Below are 22,809 nucleotides of genomic sequence, written 5' to 3' on the forward strand. Positions count from 1 at the left end.
ATTTTACTGCGTTTTTTCGGTTGCCACAGTAACGCGACTGACGTCTGATTTGTCCAATCAGCGAACTGGTTCATAAACCACAAGCCAATTATAGGTGTGGGCGGTGTGAGGTTTGTCGCAATACAGGTGGGAAACAATCATTTACCCTCTGTTATCTCATCCGAGCGTGGATTTCCCGTTACATCACTGGAGCAGCAGGGTGTCTGTTCAAGCAGCAACCTCAACGGTCATATAATAATAATAATAATAACAACAATAATAATAATTAATAATAATAATGATGATGATAATGATAATGATATTGATAATGATAATAATAATAATAATGATAATGATAATGATAATGATAATGATAATGATAATGATAATGATAATAATAAGATAATATAATAATAATATTGATAATGATAATGATAATGATAATAATAATAAGATAATATAATAATAATATTGATATTGATAATGATAATGATAATAATAATCACCAATCACCATCATAATAATACATATGGTTTTATATCTGCACTAATTTTAAATAAACCTGAACAGTGTGCAATACATTTTTAAAATCCTTGCAATACCCGTTATACTTTGTGCAATACATTTAATAAAACAGTACAATATTTGTTCTGCTTTTTAAAAGACTGTTCATTCTTTTGTAATTTTTTGTAATTTGTGTTTTTTTTGTCTGTAAATATCATATACAGGTATGCTTGCATTTCTATTTTTTAATATATGTATAAACAGTTTTATAAGTAAGTAAAGTAAGTTAAGTAAATTTGATTTATAAAGCACTCTTAAAACAACTTACGTTGACCAAAGTGCTGTACATCGAACAAGCATACATAATATCTTTATATTCTTGAAAGCTGCTGTAACGTTACAAATTTCCCCCTGTGGGATAATAAAAGGCTATCTTATCTTATCTTTTATATCATAATGAAGAAAGATTAAATGTGGGCTCCTACATTTTCCATTAATTCAATATTATTTAATATTGTCATTGACATATTCTCATTGCATTGCACCACCTGTTTTAATAAACAAAACCAGCCTCACCATAATTTAGTCTTTTTAAATTATGGAAATGTCACTGATCTTGTCACTGCCTCACAAATGGGCTTTCAGTATGCAGCAGTTAGTAATTAAAAATTGGAATCAGTGTAAAGAGTTGAATTTTTTACAGCCTTTAGTATAGTCAGATTTATAGTTAGGCACGTGTATTAAAAACGATTTGTTTAGCAGTTGAAGTTGTCTAAGCAGATCTTAGCTTTTGTACAAAGGGCATGGTCACTTGACACAAATCAACTTACTTTTCAGTAGCGCCAAACACAAATCTTTACACTGAAATGTACAGTGGGGGAAATAAGTATTTGATCCCCTGCTGATTTTGTAGGTTTACCCCCTTACAAAGACTTGAACAGTCTATAATTTTTATGGAAGGTTTATTTTAACAGAGAGAGACAGAATATCAACAAAAAATCCAGAAAAAAAACATTAAATAAAAGTTATAAATTAATTTGTATTTAATTAAGGGAAATAAGTATTTGATCCCCTACCAACCAGCAAGAATTCTGACCCCCACAGACCGGTTATGTGCCCATGAGGCACACAAATTAGTCCTGTCCCTGTATAAAAGACTCCTGTCACAGAATCAGTTTCTTCCGTTCAAATCTCTCGACCACCATGGGCAAGACCAAAGAGCTATCAAAGGACGTCAGGGACAAGATTGTAGACCTGCACAAGGCTGGAATGGGCTACAAGACCATCAGCAAGAAGCTTGGTGAGAAAGAGACCACTGTTGGTGCGATCATTCGAAAATGGAAGAAATACAAGATCACAGTCAATCACCCTCTCTCTGGAGCTCCATGCAAGATCTCACCTGGTGGGGTAAGAATGATTCTGAGAAAGGTGAGGTCAGTCCAGAATTACACGGGAGGAGCTTGTCAATGATCTCAAGGGAGCTGGGAGCACAGTCACCAAGAAAACCATTAGTAACACACTTCGCCGTAATGGATTGAGATCCTGCAGTGCCCGCAAAGTCCCTTTGCTCAAGAAGGCTCATGTACGGCCCGTCTGAAGTTTGCCAATGAACACCTGAATGATTCAGAGAAAGCTTGGGAGAATGTGATATGGTCAGATGAGACCAAAATTGAGCTCTTTGGCATCAACTCCACTCGCCGTGTTTGGAGGCAAAGAAATGCCCGGTGGGGATGGTGTTCTTGATTGACTGTGATCTTGTATTTCTTCCATTTTCGAATGATCGCACCAACAGTGGTCTCTTTCTCACCAAGCTTCTTGCTGATGGTCTTGTAGCCCATTCCAGCCTTGTGCAGGTCTACAATCTTGTCCCTGACGTCCTTTGATAGCTCTTTGGTCTTGCCCATGGTGGTCGAAAGATTTGAACGGAAGAAACTGATTCTGTGACAGGAGTCTTTTATACAGGGACAGGACAAATTTGTGTGCCTCATGGGCACATAACCGGTCTGTGGGGGTCAGAATTCTTGCTGGTTGGTAGGGGATCAAATACTTATTTCCCTTAATTAAATACAAATTAATTTATAACTTTTATTTAATGTTTTTTTTCTGGATTTTTTGTTGATATTCTGTCTCTCTCTGTTAAAATAAACCTTCCATAAAAATTATAGACTGTTCAAGTCTTTGTAAGGGGGTAAACTTACAAAATCAGCAGAGGATCAAATACTTATTTCCCCACTGTATGTTTTTCAAAGATGCAACCTTTTTTACTCATTGTTATGAGGATATTCTACTTTGCAATGACACGCTTTGTATTAAATTCAGGGCGGCACAATGGCTAAGTGGGTAGCACTGTCGCCTCACAGCAAGAAGGTCCTGGGTTTGATCCCCAGGTGGGGCGGTCCAGGTCCTTTCTGTGGGTTTCCTCCAGGAGCTCCGGTTTCCTCCCACAGTTGAAAAGTGTGCAAATTAGGTGAACTGGAGATACAAAATTGTCCATGACTGTGTTTGACATTAAACTTGTGAGCTGATGAATCTTGTGTAATGAGTAACTACTGTTCCTGTCATGAAGGTAACCAAAGTGTAAAACATGACGTTAAAATCCTAATAAATAAATACATGCAGAAAAGAAGATTTTTCCACCAGTTGTCTCAGACGTTTGATCCAACTGTATAAATGTGTTATTTTGTAATGGCAGTGACACTTTTGGTCAAATTTCATGTTTTTAAGATGAAATCATTCAAAAAAAATTTAAATTTTTTAACGTATTTTGTATGTAATATCTCAGTGCTAAACAAAACACAAAAACATCAGAAGAAAAACTGAATCTTCTGTTTTTCTGGCTGTATTTTAGAAGTAATATTTGAAACCCTCCTTCTCTCTCTCTCTCTTTCTGTGTGTACAACACAGTTCCTTTAACAGTGGGGGATGGGGGACATTTAACATCGCGCTCTCTTATTGGTCAGAACACAAATTCGAACCGGTAAGCTGGAATGTGATTGGTCGTTCTCTGTGTTCGTTTTTCTTTGCAGTGTTTTTCTGTTAAACGGAGCTTTTATTGTTCCCTGTGTAAGAGGCCGAGTTGATTTAGCTTAGCGCTCCCGGATCCCAAACAACTAACCGACAACATGGTACATTTCTATTGTTTATTAATGCATATACGTGCTAAATCTCGTGTGCATTTGCTTGTGTTTTCTAAACTATTTAATGCTTCATAGCTTCTCTTCGCGCTAAATGCAGAAAACCTCGGCTGCGTCCCAATCCGCATTCTTTGACACTAAGTAGTGCACTAAAAAGCTAAATGTCGTTGTTTCTGTTTAGCAAACTATGTAGCAGTTTAATGCGGTTTGTGCCGCGGCGCTTGTGTAACTTGCTTGATAAAGTAAAATAGATAAGTTAGCTATGATATCGTATTTTGCAAGCATGCACATGATAGTTTTGTTTATAAAATACTTGTTTTTTTGTTTAATGGTGTTTTTAACAGTCATATTAATTTATTTTTGTTATTGTTAGTATTATAATCAGGGTAACAGGAGCTTATTCATTAAGATCCAGCAACTGTGGCTTAATGTTGATGTTTGTTAAATTATTTATTTTAATATACTTTCATATTTTTGATGTTTAATTAAAAGGATTGTGCAACATGTTTCATTTAAATTTTGCAAATAAATGTCTTATACCTTTTTGGTATTTGGTATATTATTTATATCATTCAGCTGATTGATTGATTGATTGATTGACTGATTGCCAAACGTAACTGTGTCCAACATGACTATCACACCAAGCAGTCTGTAGAGTGGTGGTTTTACTCTTTTAAATACAATATGATTCTATTTAAGAGTTTTTTATGCACATGATCAAAATTGAAATCAAAAGATTGCCTTGCATGTATTAAATAATGCAGCTATGTACTTGTTAACGTGGCAGCTCCAATTTCTTTCTAAGTAATTATGCTTAATAGTTACATTAAAGTTATTCAAAGAGAAACATTTTTTACAGGATTCCAAACCAGAGTTTAATGTACCACATAGTTAACAAATAACACTATTGATTACAGTAAATCATGTGATGACATTGCCCATTGTGTCAGGTCCCCACCTCCCCTACTGGGGAAAACCAGTGCCAAGTGCCAAGTCATGTCAAAAATACTGTAATTACCAGATGATCACACTTAAAAACCTTGCAATCTTGTATTGACTATTGGTAAACTATTTATAAAACCAGAGTTTGTACAGCGTGTGTGAAAATTAAATGTCAAGGGAGCTGCTGGTAGGGATGTTGCATTTACAGTAAATATTTTCAGTACACATGTAGACAGTATTGCAAACAGATTGTATTGATATTCAGAAGGGACACATGACCATTCAGACTTTGGTGTTGGTTTTTAATGCTTTTTCTCATTAACACAAAATTTATAATAAATGTATTATAATTTATAATAAAGTGTGATTACATTTATCCAACTGAGGAAAAAACTGAAGGTCAGATGAGTTCTTTACTCATTGCCACTGTGATATACAAGTCTGGGACTGGACCAGGCTCTTTATGCCATATGTGGCTCTGTGTTGGAACTCGAGTCTGTGGGGTGATGAGAAGTGCTCGCAGATTCAACATGTGTCGGAGGGGGCGTGTGGTGATCTGGCTCTTTTTAGACAGATTGGGGTTGTGCAAGCGGTAACACTAATTGTAGTCACCATTAGGAACTGGAAGTTGGGGGATAAAGCGGAAATGTAGAGAAAAACAATACACAAGGGGGAAAACATTAACATAAATATTTTCAAGGATGGTGTTTTAGGGTTTTTCTTTCTTTTTTATTTATTTATTGTTTTTTTTAAATTGTATTAAATGTATTAATCTCTGTAACTGTAGATTGAATTTTGCTTGGTTAGTTTACAAGTTCCTTATTCACATGCGGTAACTGCATGTTGCTGTTGCATATTTATAAAATAATCTAGAGTGTAATTGTGTTAAACATTTAATGGACTTAGTCAAAATATCTATAATGTGATTAGGAGGTACTGGACTAATAGTACATTTAGTCTTATTTCTATTATCAACCTTATTGCATTCAGAAGTTCATTACAATTGAGATTTGAATAAACTGTAAAACTTTTTGGCTAATTAGTTTTATCGTTTTTGTTATTCTCTATCAGGCAGGTGGTAAAGCGGGAAAGGACAGTGGCAAAGCCAAAGCAAAAGCAGTGTCTCGTTCCCAACGGGCTGGACTTCAGGTAAGCTAGATATTTATTTCTGCTAGTAATAACACACTTAATAATACTATCAATGTAAAAACGTGTATATGTTTAAGCTTCAGTTAAAACTGCTTTAGGTAGAAAAGCTGGTTTGTCCAGCTTCATTAGGGTTGTTTCACTGCCTCATGTCAATCCAGTTAATGAGCTATAGTCATGTAATGAGCTGTACATCTTTTTGAAATTACTGTTCCAAATTCCACATGGGTTTACAAGAGTTGAAATTCGTGCGGTTGTAAATAAACACTCTGTTTGACTGTTTGTAGTTCCCCGTGGGCCGTATTCACAGGCACTTGAAGACCCGTACGACCAGTCACGGACGCGTGGGTGCTACTGCGGCTGTGTACAGTGCTGCCATCCTTGAATATCTCACAGCTGAGGTAAATGCTGCACCCAGATTTTGATTTTGTAAATTCCAGAAAAAAGTTGGGCATTTTGTGACATGCAATAAAAACCTAAATCTGTGTGTTTTATTTTCTCGAATTTTTTATAAACTGAAATTGTTGTGAAAGAAAACGTTTTCCAATGTTTTCACTGACCACCTAAATTGTTTATGTGCAGTTGGGAAAGAGGAATACTTTCCACTGTAACATCACCTCTCCTAATAAACAAAATTTGTAATAGTTTGGGAAATAAGGATACAAATATTTTGGCATGATGTGCCATATGTTTTTAATATGTCATGCTGTCATCACGGCAACATTCTTACTATATGCGTTTGCATCAATAGTACTTTCGCAAATATGCAAGTTACCCATGCCACCAAACGTGTAGCTTTTGCACAATATCTTTTGTTGGATGACTGAAAAAATGATTTCCACTGGATGATCCTTTTTGTCATATGCAGGGAGAAATCAATGTCTGTTTTTTTTTTTGACAAGCTGAAGCGTGGACACATCTGACCACAGCACACGTTTTGACTGTCCTTTGGTCCATCTGAGATGAGCTTAGGCTCAGAGAACTCAGCGGTGTGTCTGCATAGAATTGATGTATGAACAGAATCTTGTTTTACTGCATTTTACAAAATGTTCCACTTTTTCTGGTAATGGGTTTTGTGCATTAAATGGTTAATTTTCATTGCAAAATTTTTACCAAAACTCACATACAAGGTTCACTGTTATAAGTGCCCATTTTATACCAGTATCCTTCACACTGTAATCACTAAACTCAAGCTATAGATAATATTGAACAAAAAACTATCTTGTTATAGGTGCTAGAATTGGCAGGTAATGCTTCCAAAGATCTGAAGGTGAAGCGTATCACTCCACGCCATCTACAGCTGGCCATCCGTGGTGACGAAGAGTTGGATTCTCTTATCAAGGCTACCATTGCTGGTGGTGGTAAGTTAGAGTACTGGTTTCAATATGGTGCTTAAGATAAAATTGTATGTATTTATATAAACACTAAATAGTAATTCATTACTGACACACATTACATTCTTTTCTATTATATCTGTTTTTTGTCTCATTTGAGGTGGGTGGGACTGTGTTTATGTGTAACAAGTCTAAAAGTCTTGAGAAATATGGGATAAATAAGGAATTAAAGCATGAAACAGCTCAGTCTGTGATGGTGGCTTTTTATTATAAAGACTTACTGCATTCAACATTCCAAATAGTATATAATTAGTTCACTGGCTTTGCCATGTAGTTATGCATTATGTAGCATGGATGTGGTTTAGGATTTTATGCTACTTGCACACTGGCCTTCCTGTACAGGGTCATTTTGTTTAGCCAAATATTTACTTTCACCCCACATTATTAATCAGAGAGACTTCCCTCACAAGTACTTTCTCAAATCAGCTCCCAGCATCTAGAAGTTTTTTTATCCTTGACGATGCCCATAAAATATTTATTTAACAAAAAATTTCAGTGTTTTTAAGGTTATAAAGCTTTATGTTAAACAAGGGACTGTGCTACAGTCAGTAAATTAGTAAACCATTCTATAAACTTACATGCCCACCCACAGCTAGAAGCTTGGTCAGCTAGAATTATCTTGTAGCTTTTAGTTAAAAACACATTTCTAGAATCTATTGTTGGTAAATGCTGATTAAATATCAAGTTTTAAGTATTAACAGAAATGTTTAAATGTTCAGACCAGTGTCTGGAGCTGTGTAATTGTAATTTGTTTTTACATCCTGCACAAGCAATGCAACAGAACAGATGATCTGATGTAATTTTTGTGAACTCAGTTTTCTAGTAGTAGTAGTAGTAGTAGTAGTAGTAGTAGTAGTAGTAGAACTTTATTGTCACTATAAATTGCAGCATGTACAATTACAGCGAAATTAGCCATCAACCTGTCCAGAACATTCAATGACAAGGGAGAGACAGGACAGGAAGACAGGATAAGAAAACAAGAAATAATGAACACATAGGGAAAGTAGGAGATAAAAAAAAAACAAAAAAAAACAGCAACCAGATTGTGTTCCCTAAAGGAGCACACTATGGTAACACGAAAAAAAAACCCTTACAGCACACAAGCACATATAAACATAACATAACATAATCACACAACCAGCCACGGGTTAGGGATGTGGGGATGTGAAAAAGTAACCACTACGGGAGGCAGCCATCCGGCGATTCGCAGCCATACCAGCGCGCACTACGGACTCGTCCTACCATTGTGGTGGAATGAAGCTGAGAGTGGAGACGTTGGTTGGGGTTAGGAAAGGTTCTCTTGACGTACAGTAACTGTAGGTGTGTATTTTCTCTGCAGGTGTGATTCCTCACATTCACAAGTCCCTGATTGGCAAGAAGGGCCAGCAGAAAACTGTGTAATCATCATGGTGAGCAGGACTCAAGGACTGGCATTCAGACTGTGATCAGATCAGCTCGATTCCTTTATTCATTCATGTTATTTTTCTTTTTTCTTTTTGTTTTAAATTAATGTTGTACTAGCTAACCCCGAATAATTTGTTAGGTTGTGTTATCATTTACAAAATTAGTGTAAATCCAGATCCCCTATTCAAAGCTATTTTAGAAAGAACTACAGTAAGTCTAAATTATTTTGTCCTGTTGTGAACGTGAATTTGTTTGATTGGCTTGAGCTATGAAAGTGTTTTATACTGAAAATGGAACTGATAAACACCTTTTTTACAAAACAGTTTGGTATGTTGTCTTTTTTGTCTACATGTCTTTATAATATGGTGATAGATTAACTAGTTGTAGAACATTTTTGGATTGAGTTGTCTATATATTGATTCGTTCACATTAGAAGTGCTTAATTTTATATACTCCTCATAACCATTCTGTCAAACTAGTCTGGTGATGCTCCTGAGCTGACAAAAAAAATCAAACCTCACACACAAAATTATGATTAAAGTAGAAGTAAATTAACATTAGATTTGCAACTTGTTCAAACCAGAACAGAGGATGTTTTTAATGTACATAAAATTCTTCCAGACATATTTTTGGTTTACTATATATTTGCATTTTAATCTGTGCAATAAAAATGTATCAAAATATGGTTTTCAATGTACACACTATTGTGTGGATTAAAACACAGCCCTTCAGATTGTCGGTGAAAGCAGCGTCCTCTGTGCTGTGTTTGAAGCCGATAAAGAGAGTTTTGAAACTGGAATTACAAAATCCAAACAAAAATAGCCTGCAAGCCTGTCTTATTAGTTGTGGTGCATGTGCAGGTGTTTGTGAATCTTTGTGCTTCTCTGTGATTTTTGATATGCCTTCGTGCTCCTTCGTTTTTCTTTATGCGCCTTTATGTTTACATTTTTTTCTGAAAATACAAATCAAGTGATGCCAGGATGCAGTTAAACCAGTTTTCCAATAACACATCATTTAAACATTATAATGTAGTATTTCTAAAGCCTTAAACTTGTCTTTTCAGCTTCTGCAAATAATAGCATGGCTCATTAATTAACTGTGGCCATTAATGACAATTCCACCTAGTGGAATCTTTTTGTTGTTAATTAAAGGCAGGTCCTTTAACTTCTGTACATTGCAAGGTGGATTGTTATACAGTAAATCCTGGTGCCATCTCTTCCATGGCTAAATGATGCAGTCATGCCCAACCAATCACATGATTGTTGAGAAAACTATTTGGCTTTTTCTATTGCTCTGATTATTTTACTGTTGTAGAAAACACCAGTGTTATAACAGTTTAGGATCAATCAATAAGGTTTAAATTCTGTGAATTTAAGTGGAATGTTGGAAATAATTCATTTACAGTTTTTTACATCAATTTATTGAATAAAAAAGTTTGCAGTGCATACAGACAGAAAATATCAATTTGTAAATGGAGACAAAAAATAGACACTTTTAAGAAAATTGTAATTCAGATATTTAAATACATAATTACATTAGTTCTAAAAATGTTAAACCTTTTCAAAACTATTGAATGACATTGTGGCTTTCAGTCATTTAAAAAAACTTAAGGGCTTTATAAAGTACACACAATACTTTGTCTTACTAAAATGTCCAGTATGTCCCTCAATAGACCTTTACTACCGGTCTTATTTACATGTATTAACAATTTAAACACATATGATCTATAGTAAAGGTTCTCAACCTGCAACACATGGAGGTGTTGGAAGCATTTTTATACGTTAGCCCTGTCATTATTATGCATAAATGACTGACTGTTGGTCTCTATTGTGGCACAACTGACAAAAAAGGTTGAAAACCACTTGTTCAGAACAAGTTGTGTTCGCATACAACTAGATTTATTGATTGGCCTTGCAGTTCTGCCTGGTAAAACCCGTGTGTATGCGGTATAGTTTGATTGCCACATTTGTGGACTGAAGCCTTTATAGCAGACAATCTGCAGTAAAATTTTTATCAGCACCAGTCAAAAGTCCGGCCCATCATGGTAAAAAATATCTGATTGGGCACACTGAGGAATCTACAAAGTTTCTGAAAAGCCTTGTTACTAAGAGGTGCATGTGGCCTTCCCTTCGATTCATCCAAGCACTTGTCATGCCCTGCAGAAAGCAGACAATAAAACCCTTTAGTGGAGTTGAAATAGAAGTTATCTGGTGTTATTCGTGGTGGAAGTTCAAGGAATTTCTCTGCTTTTTGAAGCTCTGGAAATGGATCTCGGATGAGTGCCTCTCCGTCCACAATATGGATCTGTTCCTTGGGGAAGAGCTTGAGCCATCGGGCCAAGTGTTGGTGGTAAAGGCTTCTTTGAAGGGCCTTGTAATTGATATTAATGTGCCCTTGTCTCAAGAGCAGCTCCTCCAAGGGCTGGTATGACTTGTTTTGCTGGATCCTGTTATGCAAGACTTGTGTATAGTCTGACACCAATCTCTCAGCGGGATCACGGACAATCAGTAGAAGCTTTACTGCTGGATTCACAGACCACATCCTGGCCGGAGCCATCTGTGCTGTGAAGTATCCAGGCGTCTTTTCGACCGTCACCTGGCCAGGTAGGGTGAGTGGCATCTGGGCACGGTACCAGTCCAGCCCCTTGCGGAAGTTTTCATCTAGGTTGAAGTAGTGCACTTCAGCTTTAGCTACCTCAACATTAGGGTGAAGATTAAGCATCTCCAGCAGTGCCCTTGTGCCACCCTTGCGCACCCCGATGATTATAGCACCAGGTAGGCGCCGGCTAGAGTTGGTGCTGGTGGTCTCATTCAGTTTCACAGAGATCCCAGAGATTGTGGATAGTCTGAGCTCACGCAAGCAGACGTACAGCTGGACGTGTAGCAATAGCAGCAGAATCAAAGCCACAAGAAGAGTCCACAACATGGTGAAACTTCAGTCAGGTCAAGGGTGGCAAGGGGGCACAGACTAATCTGCAACAGCTGTCAGTTGATACTGGTTTTGCTCTTTGCTCCAGATATCTGTAAAAAGAGGTAAGTAAGACAAAGTGTTAGATCATAAAAAATAGCAAATAAGTCTCCATGGTGGTTGGTATGTGAGCACTTGATCTGAGCAAATTATAATGCTCTGTATGATATTTACATTTACACCATATACCAGATTCACATATTCATAATTACTTACATAAATTCTTTGTATTCAACTAAGTAGGAATTTTCTCATTCACAGTACAACCAGTTACTGTTTCATTTAAAAAAATGCAATGTTGGTGTTTACTTAAGTACTGAGTGAAAAGGTGGAGCATTATTTGTTGTTTAAAGACAGCGAAGGGTTTTGGGTAAGTTAATTCTATCACCTGGGTGCCAGTACATAGAAAAGCGTTGATGCTTTTCTTTTTTGAGATCTGAGGACTAAAAGAAGAAAACAAGGTACATAATGGAGCTAATTGTGTTCATGTAGGGTGAGAATTTTCAATGGGGGTTAAATGGTTGGGGTACTGGTTAAGAGTTCAACTGGTTGAGACCCCCAGCTGCTGGGCGCTTAAACAAGGCCCTTAATCATCAGTTCATCGTATTGTTCATCCTGTCTCAACTAAATTCACTTAGGATAAAAGGATTTGCCTACGATGTAAATAACTTTACATTTAACACAGTAATTATGGTAGTAATTATGGCATGTGCAAACATTTTCAGATTTACCCACAGATATTCTATAATATCCAAGTTAGTGGACTAAGAATGTCACACCAACTACTGTCCCAACTTTTTCAGAATTGAGGTTTGTACAACACACTAAGAGGTTCAAGGGGGCTATGAATTAGGTTAAGAACCTAATGTATAAATTATACAGGCTACTCTATAATATTAAATGTGAGTTAATTTAATGAAGAAACATGAAGTTTCTAATCAAACAATCAAGTTATAAGTAGTATTACTACATAGATAAGACATTTATATATTTTCCACAGTGGTCAGATGATTTTATTAAACACAAACGCCTCTGTGTGACCCTGACTTGGACCCCAACGTTCACTTAAAGAACCGACTCAAGGAATCGACTCTCTTGCAAACGACACTTTACTATTTTACAGTCGACGTTACATTAGAGTGAGATAATTAGCTGTGTAATAAATGCCTGCACACAAACTTTATTAATAATTAACTGTTAAACAGAGAACAAATTAAAATATGAATTATTTGACCGTAACAAACAAGGCTGCAGTACAATGTGGTCTTTTGTAAACCCAAAAACGTCCGTCAGGTAAGTTTAGCTATTTTTACCTAAAAGCTTCTTTCTGAACTAGCAGTTGATTAACATGAGAAGAATCACAACCAACATCCAAACAGCTCAGCCACGACACTGACTCACTCATGATTCTAGTCTTATAGAATTTTTAATTTAATTACATATAATATTTGAGACCCATATTTGAGATAATATTTTGAGACCCAGGGAAAAGTTTGTGTAGATTTGTGTAGATTTTTCTTTATACTGGACGTGTTTGGATTAAGGTCACTATGTTCCATACATTAAAAATCTTACCTGCATTTCAAACCCTGTCAGTTCAAAATAATACTGATAGAACTGTTGACAACCAACAATGCATACAAAACAATTCATTACAAAATTAGTAGTAATACATTTATCTAAAGATTTATCAGTTATTTGTAGGATAATTTAACCATTGTCAATTATTTTCATACAATCATATATATATATATATATATATATATATATATATATATATAAATTTTATATGTATATAAAATATATAAAATAAAATATATAAAATATAAAAAAATAAAATATATAACATTTTATATGTATATATATTTTTATATACATATTTATATATATATGACAGTGACAGTGTTACATCATATATATATATATATATATAAATTTTATATGTATATAAAATATATAAAATAAAATATATAAAATATAAAAAAATAAAATATATAACATTTTATATGTATATATATTTTTATATACATATTTATATATATGACAGTGACAGTGTTACATCATATATATATATATATATATAGATATAGTTTCCTCCTACAGTCCAAAGACGTGCAAGTGAGGTGAACTGGAGTTACAAAATTGTCCATGACTGTTTTTGACATTAAACTTGTGAGCTGATGAATCTTGTGTAATGAGTACCTAAAGTTTCTGTCATTAATGTAACCAAAGTGTAAAACATAACGTTAAAAACTCCTAACAAATATTTAAAATAAACAGTTTATTTTAATGCATAAAAAGACAAAAATATTTGGGTTAGAGACACCTCTGTTCAAAATTCTTTCAATTTTGCCTTGGCTTAATCATCATTTTTACCACAAAACGTAACTAGCAGTAAAATAAACTAAAGCATTTATTAATAAACCTGATCATTAATTTTAGATCATTAATATTGGTTTGTACAGCTGTGTTGGATTCAGACCTTGACCTAAGAGAGCAGAATGTAACTGTGTGAACTTATGCTCGTTTGTTTCCCTCTTCTGGTGAGTATCAGAACTACATACAGGTGATTTATCTTCATTAATCATCATCCATTCATATTATATTTTACATGCAAAAATATTCACCATTCACTATTCTCAGAAAGCATAATATAATGTATTTGTAATATAATCAATTTATAATAGTAATGTAGCACCAGTTCACTCTGACTTACATTTTTAGCAGCATATGTAGAACCTATATTCACTAATTGTTGTAGATTTGCAAGTGGACTTTTTGCCTGTTCTTGCTTAACAAAGACTCAGCAGTCCAGGCCAACTAATTTGAACATTATCTGAGTGGTTTTTGGTGTACACCCTCTTTCCTGTTGAGTGGCTGCTTATTAATTTGCTCGCTCTCCGGGCTGGAGCAGCAAGGCCGTGTAAACAAGCCATGCTGCTGTTCCTGTATTAATTGCCCTGTTGGGAGCTGGTGTTCAGCCTAGCCAATCATAGAGTTCATCATCATTTACCACTGCAAGCATCATCAACTCCACCATTGTGGATCAAGCGTCCCGCCTAATGCCTTTCCCCAGATACAATGGCTCTTAGAACACCAGTTTGGCAGCTGTTACTCTAAAATGCCACTGCCTTTTGTAGTCATAAGTCAGACATTAACATCAGTGTGCACTTTGTTTTGTGCTAGTCTTTATGGGCTACAGTGGTTTAAATGAGAGGATTAAACTGAAAATAGCCTTCTGATGGGTAACTGGGGACCAGAATGCTTGATTGAAATGTACTTTTGTTTTGTGACAAAAGTTTAACATGAACTTTTTCTGATTTATCACACCCACATATATTAAAAGTAAGAGGAGTGTTTTCAAGCCTTATCTCTTGTTCTCTGTTGTATAGCATTTCAGTAGATGTATCATTTTTTACTTACTTTTTGGATTTATACTCTATGATATGCCACCATGACAAACATCTTACAAGGCAGTGGTAGTTCAGCTGGTAAAATACTGGACAAGTAACCATAAGGTTGCCGGTTCAAGCCCCACCATCGCCAAGTTGCCACTTTTGGACCCCTGAGCAGGGCCCTTATACAGACGGACCAAGCATGCTTTTTAAGATGAGGTAAGGAGGGTATCATTACAGATTACCACTCAGACATGAGACACCAAACCCTTGGTTTATTAACAACAAACTTACTAGAAGTAGCTTAACATTTGTCGAAAGGGACATGAGATGATCCTGTTTACAGTGTGTCCTTAACTCAGCTGACTGTGCGGTAGTGTGTAACTGTGTATTGGCCTTATAAAGAAAATATTGTCCACTCACATATTTTGGCCAAAAATTGGTTATTAGAATTCAGTCTACTGCAAAAAGTAGAACATGAAATTGTATTGCTCTACCACCAGATGCCAGGATTCACGTTGTATTTTTTGGTTGACATCTGTAGGTGAATTACTACCAGTAGTGTCTTATCATACATGAACACGTTTGCTCCAGTAGTAAAAAAAAAAGAATGACACACTGTGTGGGATGTAAAATGCACAAAAACTCCTACAGTGTCAGTACCTCTCACTTTTGGAGAATATTCTTTCTGCTGAACACCTATGGGAGGGAGATATTTGTAGGTAATTACAGTTCACATTATCAAAGAAAGAAGGGCCTGGATTTGATTCCCCACCTGGGCGATCAAGGAGTTTCTTCCACAAGTCCAAAGAAATGCAGTCAGGCCAATTGGAGCTACTAAAAATGCCCGAGATGTGAGTGTGAGTGCCATGTGATTGACTGGTGACTTGTTTGGGGTGTTTTCTGCCCCTTGCTTAATGGATTGGACCCACCATAATCCTGACCAGGATAAAGAGGTGGTAAAACAGACTATTGAATTAATTAGTTTAACTTAGTTTAATTAAAGTTTAATTAGTAAAACTTTTACTGCCTAAAATAACATGACCACATTATTAGCAGCTCATGCATGTGATGGGTAACATTTCTCACTGATAAACAAGTAAACATCAGTGGGACGTGCATTTTACACACAGCCTTCATTTGTAAGCACAGTCAGGTGTGTTCTGTGTTTTGAGAGGCATTTTTCATGCTCTAAAAAACCCAGAATTTGGTGAGTTCATGTTTGTGTGTTTGACTGGAGCGCATGTATGTGTGGAAAAAACAAGGCCATGAGGCAAGTAAGCGCATGACTTCCTTGTGACTCCTTCTATGATAGTGTGAAGATCCCCCACCTTATTTCTCTTATTGTGTCTAACACACACACACACACACACACACAGACTTTCACAAGCCAGCCTGTCACTATCCTAAGCATGATGCATGCCTGTTGGATTGTGTTGCATCTCCTGATTAAGACACCTCACACTCCAGAGTGATAAAAACACAATTACCCAGACTGCAATCCACAGTCTGTAATTGTATTTAAATCATTACTTATGCTAAATTAGTTTGATGGGTTACAGATGGAAGGAAGCTCAGCTTCTCTGGTAAATGAACCCTGGCAGGAATGTGGCAAATAAGCCGTTTCTCTACTCTACTGACACGATCACATTTACGACTCCAAACTGCCAGTGAGTTTGAAAAGAACAACAAGAAATCTTATAAAGTTGAGCCTGTCGCTGGTGCGTTCAGTCACCATATTGGCCCTTATGTTGTACAGACGGTGAAATCTGTCAGAAACGCAAGGGTGTTCATTTAGAGGGGTTGTGAGTCGATTTGTCTCTGCTTCCAGAGAAATATTGTTTTCTTTAATGTGTTGGTCTTTTTCTCTCCACATGCTCATGATAATTAATAAAGTTTCTTTTTTAATGACTTTTTCATACTTCATAGTAGTGGAATAATGCACAGACATTAAATATTGTACATAATATGATCCAGTTATAAAATATTAGAAACAATTGAAATACTAATTGAGAATAAAAATATATAATGTACCTTATTAACTTGGTTGCAACTATCTATGTGAAAAATACATTATTTTGCATACTTACTATATACACAGATGAGCCAAAACATTAGGACGATTGTTGTGTTTTGTGCAATGATGAGTCAAAGGTGGAACATTTTGAAAGACGACGGTCCTGTTACAAATAAAGATAACTCTGTATTCCATCACTAGAACATCGTATCAACAGTTAAACTTGGTGGTGGTAGTTTGAGGCTTTGCTTTTATGGGACCTGGACAAAAATCAGAAAATTCTGAAGGAAAGTGTCCACCTGTCAGTTTGTGACCTAAAGCTCAAGCGCAGCAAGATAATGAATGGCCCAAAAGAAACAGAAGGCCCAGAAGAAGGTTTTTTGGCATAAAGCCTCTATTGAAGATACATTTTAAAAATTCTGCAAAATAATAGGGTGGCAAAATTCCCCCAGAGGGATTTAAAAGACTCATCGCAAATGTTGGCACAACCAGGGGGATTAATATTTCACATGTGTGGTATAAGTTTATAATAACCTTTATATTGAGCAATATATTAAGTAAAAGGATCATATAAAACCTCCTTTTTGTGTTTACTCATGTTTTATCTTATAGTAAAATTAGTTGAAAAATCTAAAACATTTAAATGAAAAAAATCTGGGGTGAGGAGCAAATAATTTTTCCAACACTGGACCTAAGAAAAGCAACAGCACAGCACTGTATAAGTGGTGTGTATATTTTTATCAGAGATCAACAGACCCAGACACACACTCACACACTTTTACACACTTCCCAGCTGTAAACACACAACATATCACTAATGGACACTCTAATCCTCTTCCATTTAATACCACTACTTGACAAAAAGATGCTGATTAAAAGCACGCACACACACACACACACACACACACACACACACACACAGAGAGAGAGAGAGAGAGAGAGAGAGAGAGACTCACACAGACTAACTGAATTTCCTTGGCTTTGGATGGACTCGTTTCTGTTACTGGAGATCACTTAACCTGTGGATATAGGGAAACATTCATACCACTTTTATTGCTAAAATATGAATGTTAGCCAATTTGCGATAAAAATAATGTTTATGTAATTGGATTTTACTGGTTTTCAAATCTGTCAATACTTAACTTTATAATGACCCAAAATTAAAAATGTTATATTGAGGATGGTACTCATCTATTATGCTAGCTCACTGGGTCCAAATCTCAGCAGATGCCTTCAACTGGCTGGGCGCCTACACAGAAAAGATTGGCTATGTCTGAGGGTTGGGGGTGGCCGAACATCGGTCCGGCTTCATCGTGACCATGTCCAGGAAAAAGCAGTGGTGAAAATGAATTGAATGAAATAAAATTAATATTTTATAGTATTGTTACAATGCTGCTCTTTAATGTGTAAACATTAATACAGAGGCTTTTAATAACTCCAGTTATTGAACTGCTGTTCTATCTGTTTATTACACAGTAAACTGGTGAAGGACATCATTAATTATAAATATACAGTGTATTTAGAACATGGCAGGACAGAAATAGAAGTGGAACAGAATTTGTGGGTGGACTGAAAAGCTCTGTAAATGAAAATGACAAATTACTGCAGAAATCGATTTTTATTGTTCAGACTGTTAATCTGTTCTCCGCATACCTGAGTTTATGGGATCTTACACATACAGAGGAGATTTGCATATACTTACTTCTGTACTTTAATCCCTCGCATTGTATTAGTAGGGCGTGTCATCCTGGGCTAAACCTTACCTCTAGTTTTCATCAGTGAGGAGTTTGGCATGTATCTCTTATGTCTGTGTCAGTTTTTTCCAAGTACTTCTATTTCCTTCCACCTTACAAAATCATTCCTGTAGTTGGATTGGATACTTTAAATTGTCCCTAGGTGTGACTGAGTAAAACAGGTGACGCCCCGTGATGGATTGACCTTATCGATGGTTTATATCCAAGTGCACCTGATAGATATGTGCCAAACTGATCAAAGCTCGGAGACCTCCACAGATTTGGTTGGTGACTGGAAAATCAGCTGAAAATCCTGGATCTAGGATTTAAACCTGCCCCCACCATAACTGATAACCCAATCAGCTCTAAAGCCACATTACAAACTATATAAAAATTTTTCTATTACAGTTGCTGTGCCACCTGCACCACCTCCACCCTGGTCAAGGTGAGCCACAGATTATCACTCCCCCCGCCCCCCCCCCTCCCCTCCACACTCATGAAGTCGCTGAAATGCAGGTGAAAACAAAAACAGGGTGCTACAGTGTATCACAAAAGTGAGTACACCCCTCACATTTCTGCAGATATTTAAGTATATCTTTTCATGGGACAACACTGACAAAATGACACTTTGACACAATGAAAAGTAGTCTGTGTGCAGCTTATATAACAGTGTAAATTTATTCTTCCCTCAAAATAACTCAATATACAGCCATTAATGTCTAAACCACCGGCAACAAAAGTGAGTACACCCCTTAGTGAAAGTTCCTGAAGTGTCAATATTTTGTGTGGCCACCATTATTTCCCAGAACTGCCTTAACTCTCCTGGGCATGGAGTTTACCAGAGCTTCACAGGTTGCCACTGGAATGCTTTTCCACTCCTCCATGACGACATCACGGAGCTGGCGGATATTCGAGACTTTGCGCTCCTCCACCTTCCGCTTGAGGATGCCCCAAAGATGTTCTATTGGGTTTAGGTCTGGAGACATGCTTGGCCAGTCCATCACCTTTACCCTCAGCCTCTTCAATAAAGCAGTGGTCGTCTTAGAGGTGTGTTTGGGGTCATTATCATGCTGGAACACTGCCCTGCGACCCAGTTTCCGGAGGGAGGGGATCATGCTCTGCTTCAGTATTTCACAGTACATATTGGAGTTCATGTGTCCCTCAATGAAATGTAACTCCCCAACACCTGCTGCACTCATGCAGCCCCAGACCATGGCATTCCCACCACCATGCTTGACTGTAGGCATGACACACTTATCTTTGTACTCCTCACCTGATTGCCGCCACACATGCTTGAGACCATCTGAACCAAACAAATTAATCTTGGTCTCATCAGACCATAGGACATGGTTCCAGTAATCCATGTCCTTTGTTGACATGTCTTCAGCAAACTGTTTGTGGGCTTTCTTGTGTAGAGACTTCAGAAGAGGCTTCCTTCTTAGGTGACAGCCATGCAGACCAATTTGATGTAGTGTGCGGCGTATGGTCTGAGCACTGACAGGCTGACCCCCCACCTTTTCAATATCTGCAGCAATGCTGACAGCACTCCTGCGCCTATCTTTCAAAGACAGCAGTTGGATGTGACGCTGAGCACGTGCACTCAGCTTCTTTGGACGACCAACGCGAGGTCTGTTCTGAGTGGACCCTGCTCTATTAAAACGCTGGATGATCTTGGCCACTGTGCTGCAGCTCAGTTTCAGGGTGTTGGCAATCTTCTTGTAGCCTTGGCCATCTTCATGTAGCGCAACAATTCGTCTTTTAAGATCCTCAGGGAGTTCTTTGCCATGAGGTGCCATGTTGGAACTTTCAGTGACCAGTATGAGAGAGTGTGAGAGCTGTACTACTAAATTGAACACACCTGCTCCCTATGCACACCTGAGACCTAGTAACACTAACAAATCACATGACATTTTGGAGGGAAAATGACAAGCAGTGCTCAATTTGGACATTTAGGGGTGTAGTCTCTTAGGGGTGTACTCACTTTTGTTGCCGGTGGTTTAGACATTAATGGCTGTATATTGAGTTATTTTGAGGGAAGAATAAATTTACACTGTTATATAAGCTGCACACAGACTACTTTTCATTGTGTCAAAGTGTCATTTTGTCAGTGTTGTCCCATGAAAAGATATACTTAAATATCTGCAGAAATGTGAGGGGTGTACTCACTTTTGTGATACACTGTATGTTACCTGTCCTTTTAACAACAATTAAAAATCTTTTGGAAACTGAAGACAACTTACAACTGTGACAGAGTCTTGCTCAGGAGTCTTGCTCAGGAGTCCAACAGTGTCATTTTGGTGGTGGCTTGAACCAGCAACTTTACTTGTTATTCACAACTTTACTAAATCTAAACTTCACATACCACTCATTTTAATGTAACCTATTAACACATTGAAAGAATTATGTGATGATCACTAGTCTGACGACTGTAAACGTTATGCTGTTTTAGCTGCTTTACACCCTACTTTAAAGTTACCCTGAATGCGTAATTTTAAACCATTAAAAATTGATCCATGGTAAATAATTCATTATTTTAATAATACATTGCATTTTTAAATATGGATAAATAAATAAAATACAATATTAAAAATGGTCTTGGAATATTTTTACTCAGCAGTATTAATATTCATGAATAGCCCAACACCTCCTGTTTCAACCACACCACTTCTTCCCACTATGTGATTACCTATGGTGCATTACACTATTACCACAAGCTAACCAATGGTTACAACTATAGAAGCAGGGTGTGTGTACTCTGTTTTAATACCTGATTGCTATGTGTTTATGAGAGTAAAGCCATTTCTTGGCTTTCAAGAATGTGTCTCAATTTAAATAGTTTCTGGCTTTTTAATAAGACTCAACAGTGCTCCAAATTTATTGATTTATCTATTTGATATAGCAATCACAGGTTACATAAATAAACATAAATTTAATATAAAATAAAGGTAAATATTGATGAAATAATGTCACATACACTCTTGTAACACTGATTACTTTTAGCAGATGCTTTTGTCCAAAGCAGTTGTGTCAGAATTTAGTTTGAGCAAATGAGGTTTAAGGGCCTTGCTCAGGGGCCCTACTGTGGCAACTTACCTATGATGGACTTAAACCAGCAACCTTCTGATTACTAGTCGAGAACCTTAATGATTGAGCTACCAGTAGCAGGCTTGGTGTGATTTAAAACCCTTTTCAATCTATATATGTTGTAATCTCCAAATATCTTCTTTCAAAGAAGAAGGATGCTATATTATCCTTCCCTCAGACACAGCCAATCATGTCTGTATGTTCACGCCGGACTGGTCGATCTGATTTTTATAATTATTGAATTGTGAGGTTTCCTGAAGATTCTATTCTTTAACTGTGAACTATTCTTTAAGTGAATTTTGAGTCAACGTGTTTTTGTTTATTTCTGATTACAGGAAAACATGAAATGATTGTCCATTTACTCTATAGATGCATTCTATAGAGACCAGGTTAAAAATACAATAGAATAGAATCTTTATTGTCACTCTACACAGGTACAATAACACCTGATAAAAAGAGAAAACCCCCCAACCTGTGAAATCTGCCAAACACCTGTTACACATCCTGATAGAACACCTCAAATACTCACAGGAAAGACAACAAGTACACACACCAAAAAACACAAAAGAAATTCTTACACAAGACAATACAAGAACAGTTTTAACCTACCTCTCAGCCATAAAAATAAGAATATTAAATTGGACCCACAATATAAAGACAAGATACAATAAGCAGACTCAAACATAGTACCGATCATGTCATTAAATGACACAAATGTGTTAAATAATGCTACTGGGGCTTTAATTTCCTTCGGGATCAATAAAGTATCTATCTATCTATCTATCTATCTATCTATCTATCTATCTATCTATCTATCTATCTATCTATCTATCTATCTATCTATCTATCTATCTATCTATCTATCTATCTATCTATCTATCTATCTATCTATCTATCTATCTATCTATCTATGGCATTAAAATCCAAACAAACAAACACAGGTACAATGAATTTTGCATGGCATCTCTCTAATAGAGGTAGTAGCAGCAGTAGAAAAAAATAGTAGCAGTAAAAATCACAAAAAAATTATTTACACTCTACATAAAAACATTACATGTGTAAAAATGATGAAGTGATATTTTTATTCCATGTTCTTTTATGGAATAAGGT

General features: G+C 36.5%; 2 protein-coding genes and 1 long non-coding RNA gene across 4 annotated transcripts in view; 2 read left to right on the forward strand and 1 right to left on the reverse strand.

Annotated features, from left to right (window-relative positions):
- Window positions 1-3,499: 3,499 nt before the first annotated feature.
- LOC134335182 (histone H2A.V) lies at window positions 3,500-8,823 on the forward strand. Its single transcript, XM_063017648.1, has 5 exons — window positions 3,500-3,608; window positions 5,631-5,708; window positions 5,993-6,106; window positions 6,937-7,066; window positions 8,439-8,823. The coding sequence occupies exons 1-5, from the start codon at window positions 3,606-3,608 to the stop codon at window positions 8,498-8,500; spliced, it is 387 nt and encodes a 128-aa protein (XP_062873718.1). The 5' UTR covers window positions 3,500-3,605; the 3' UTR covers window positions 8,501-8,823.
- Window positions 8,824-9,950: 1,127 nt separating this feature from the next.
- Window positions 9,951-11,428, reverse strand: hs3st1l2 (heparan sulfate (glucosamine) 3-O-sulfotransferase 1-like 2). The gene has a single exon (XM_063017961.1). It carries the CDS (start codon window positions 11,426-11,428, stop codon window positions 10,517-10,519), a length of 912 nt encoding a protein of 303 aa, XP_062874031.1. The 3' UTR covers window positions 9,951-10,516.
- Window positions 11,429-12,681: 1,253 nt separating this feature from the next.
- LOC134335438 (uncharacterized) overlaps window positions 12,682-22,809 on the forward strand; it is a 38,869-nt gene continuing 28,741 nt past the window's right edge. For both annotated transcript variants that reach the window (XR_010015598.1, XR_010015597.1), the window contains exons 1-2: window positions 12,682-12,763; window positions 13,936-14,013. This is a non-coding gene — a long non-coding RNA (uncharacterized LOC134335438). The remainder of the gene's footprint in view (window positions 12,764-13,935; window positions 14,014-22,809) is intronic.

Source organism: Trichomycterus rosablanca, chromosome 21 (genome assembly GCF_030014385.1).
Source record: "Trichomycterus rosablanca isolate fTriRos1 chromosome 21, fTriRos1.hap1, whole genome shotgun sequence".
NCBI lineage: Eukaryota > Metazoa > Chordata > Actinopteri > Siluriformes > Trichomycteridae > Trichomycterus > Trichomycterus rosablanca.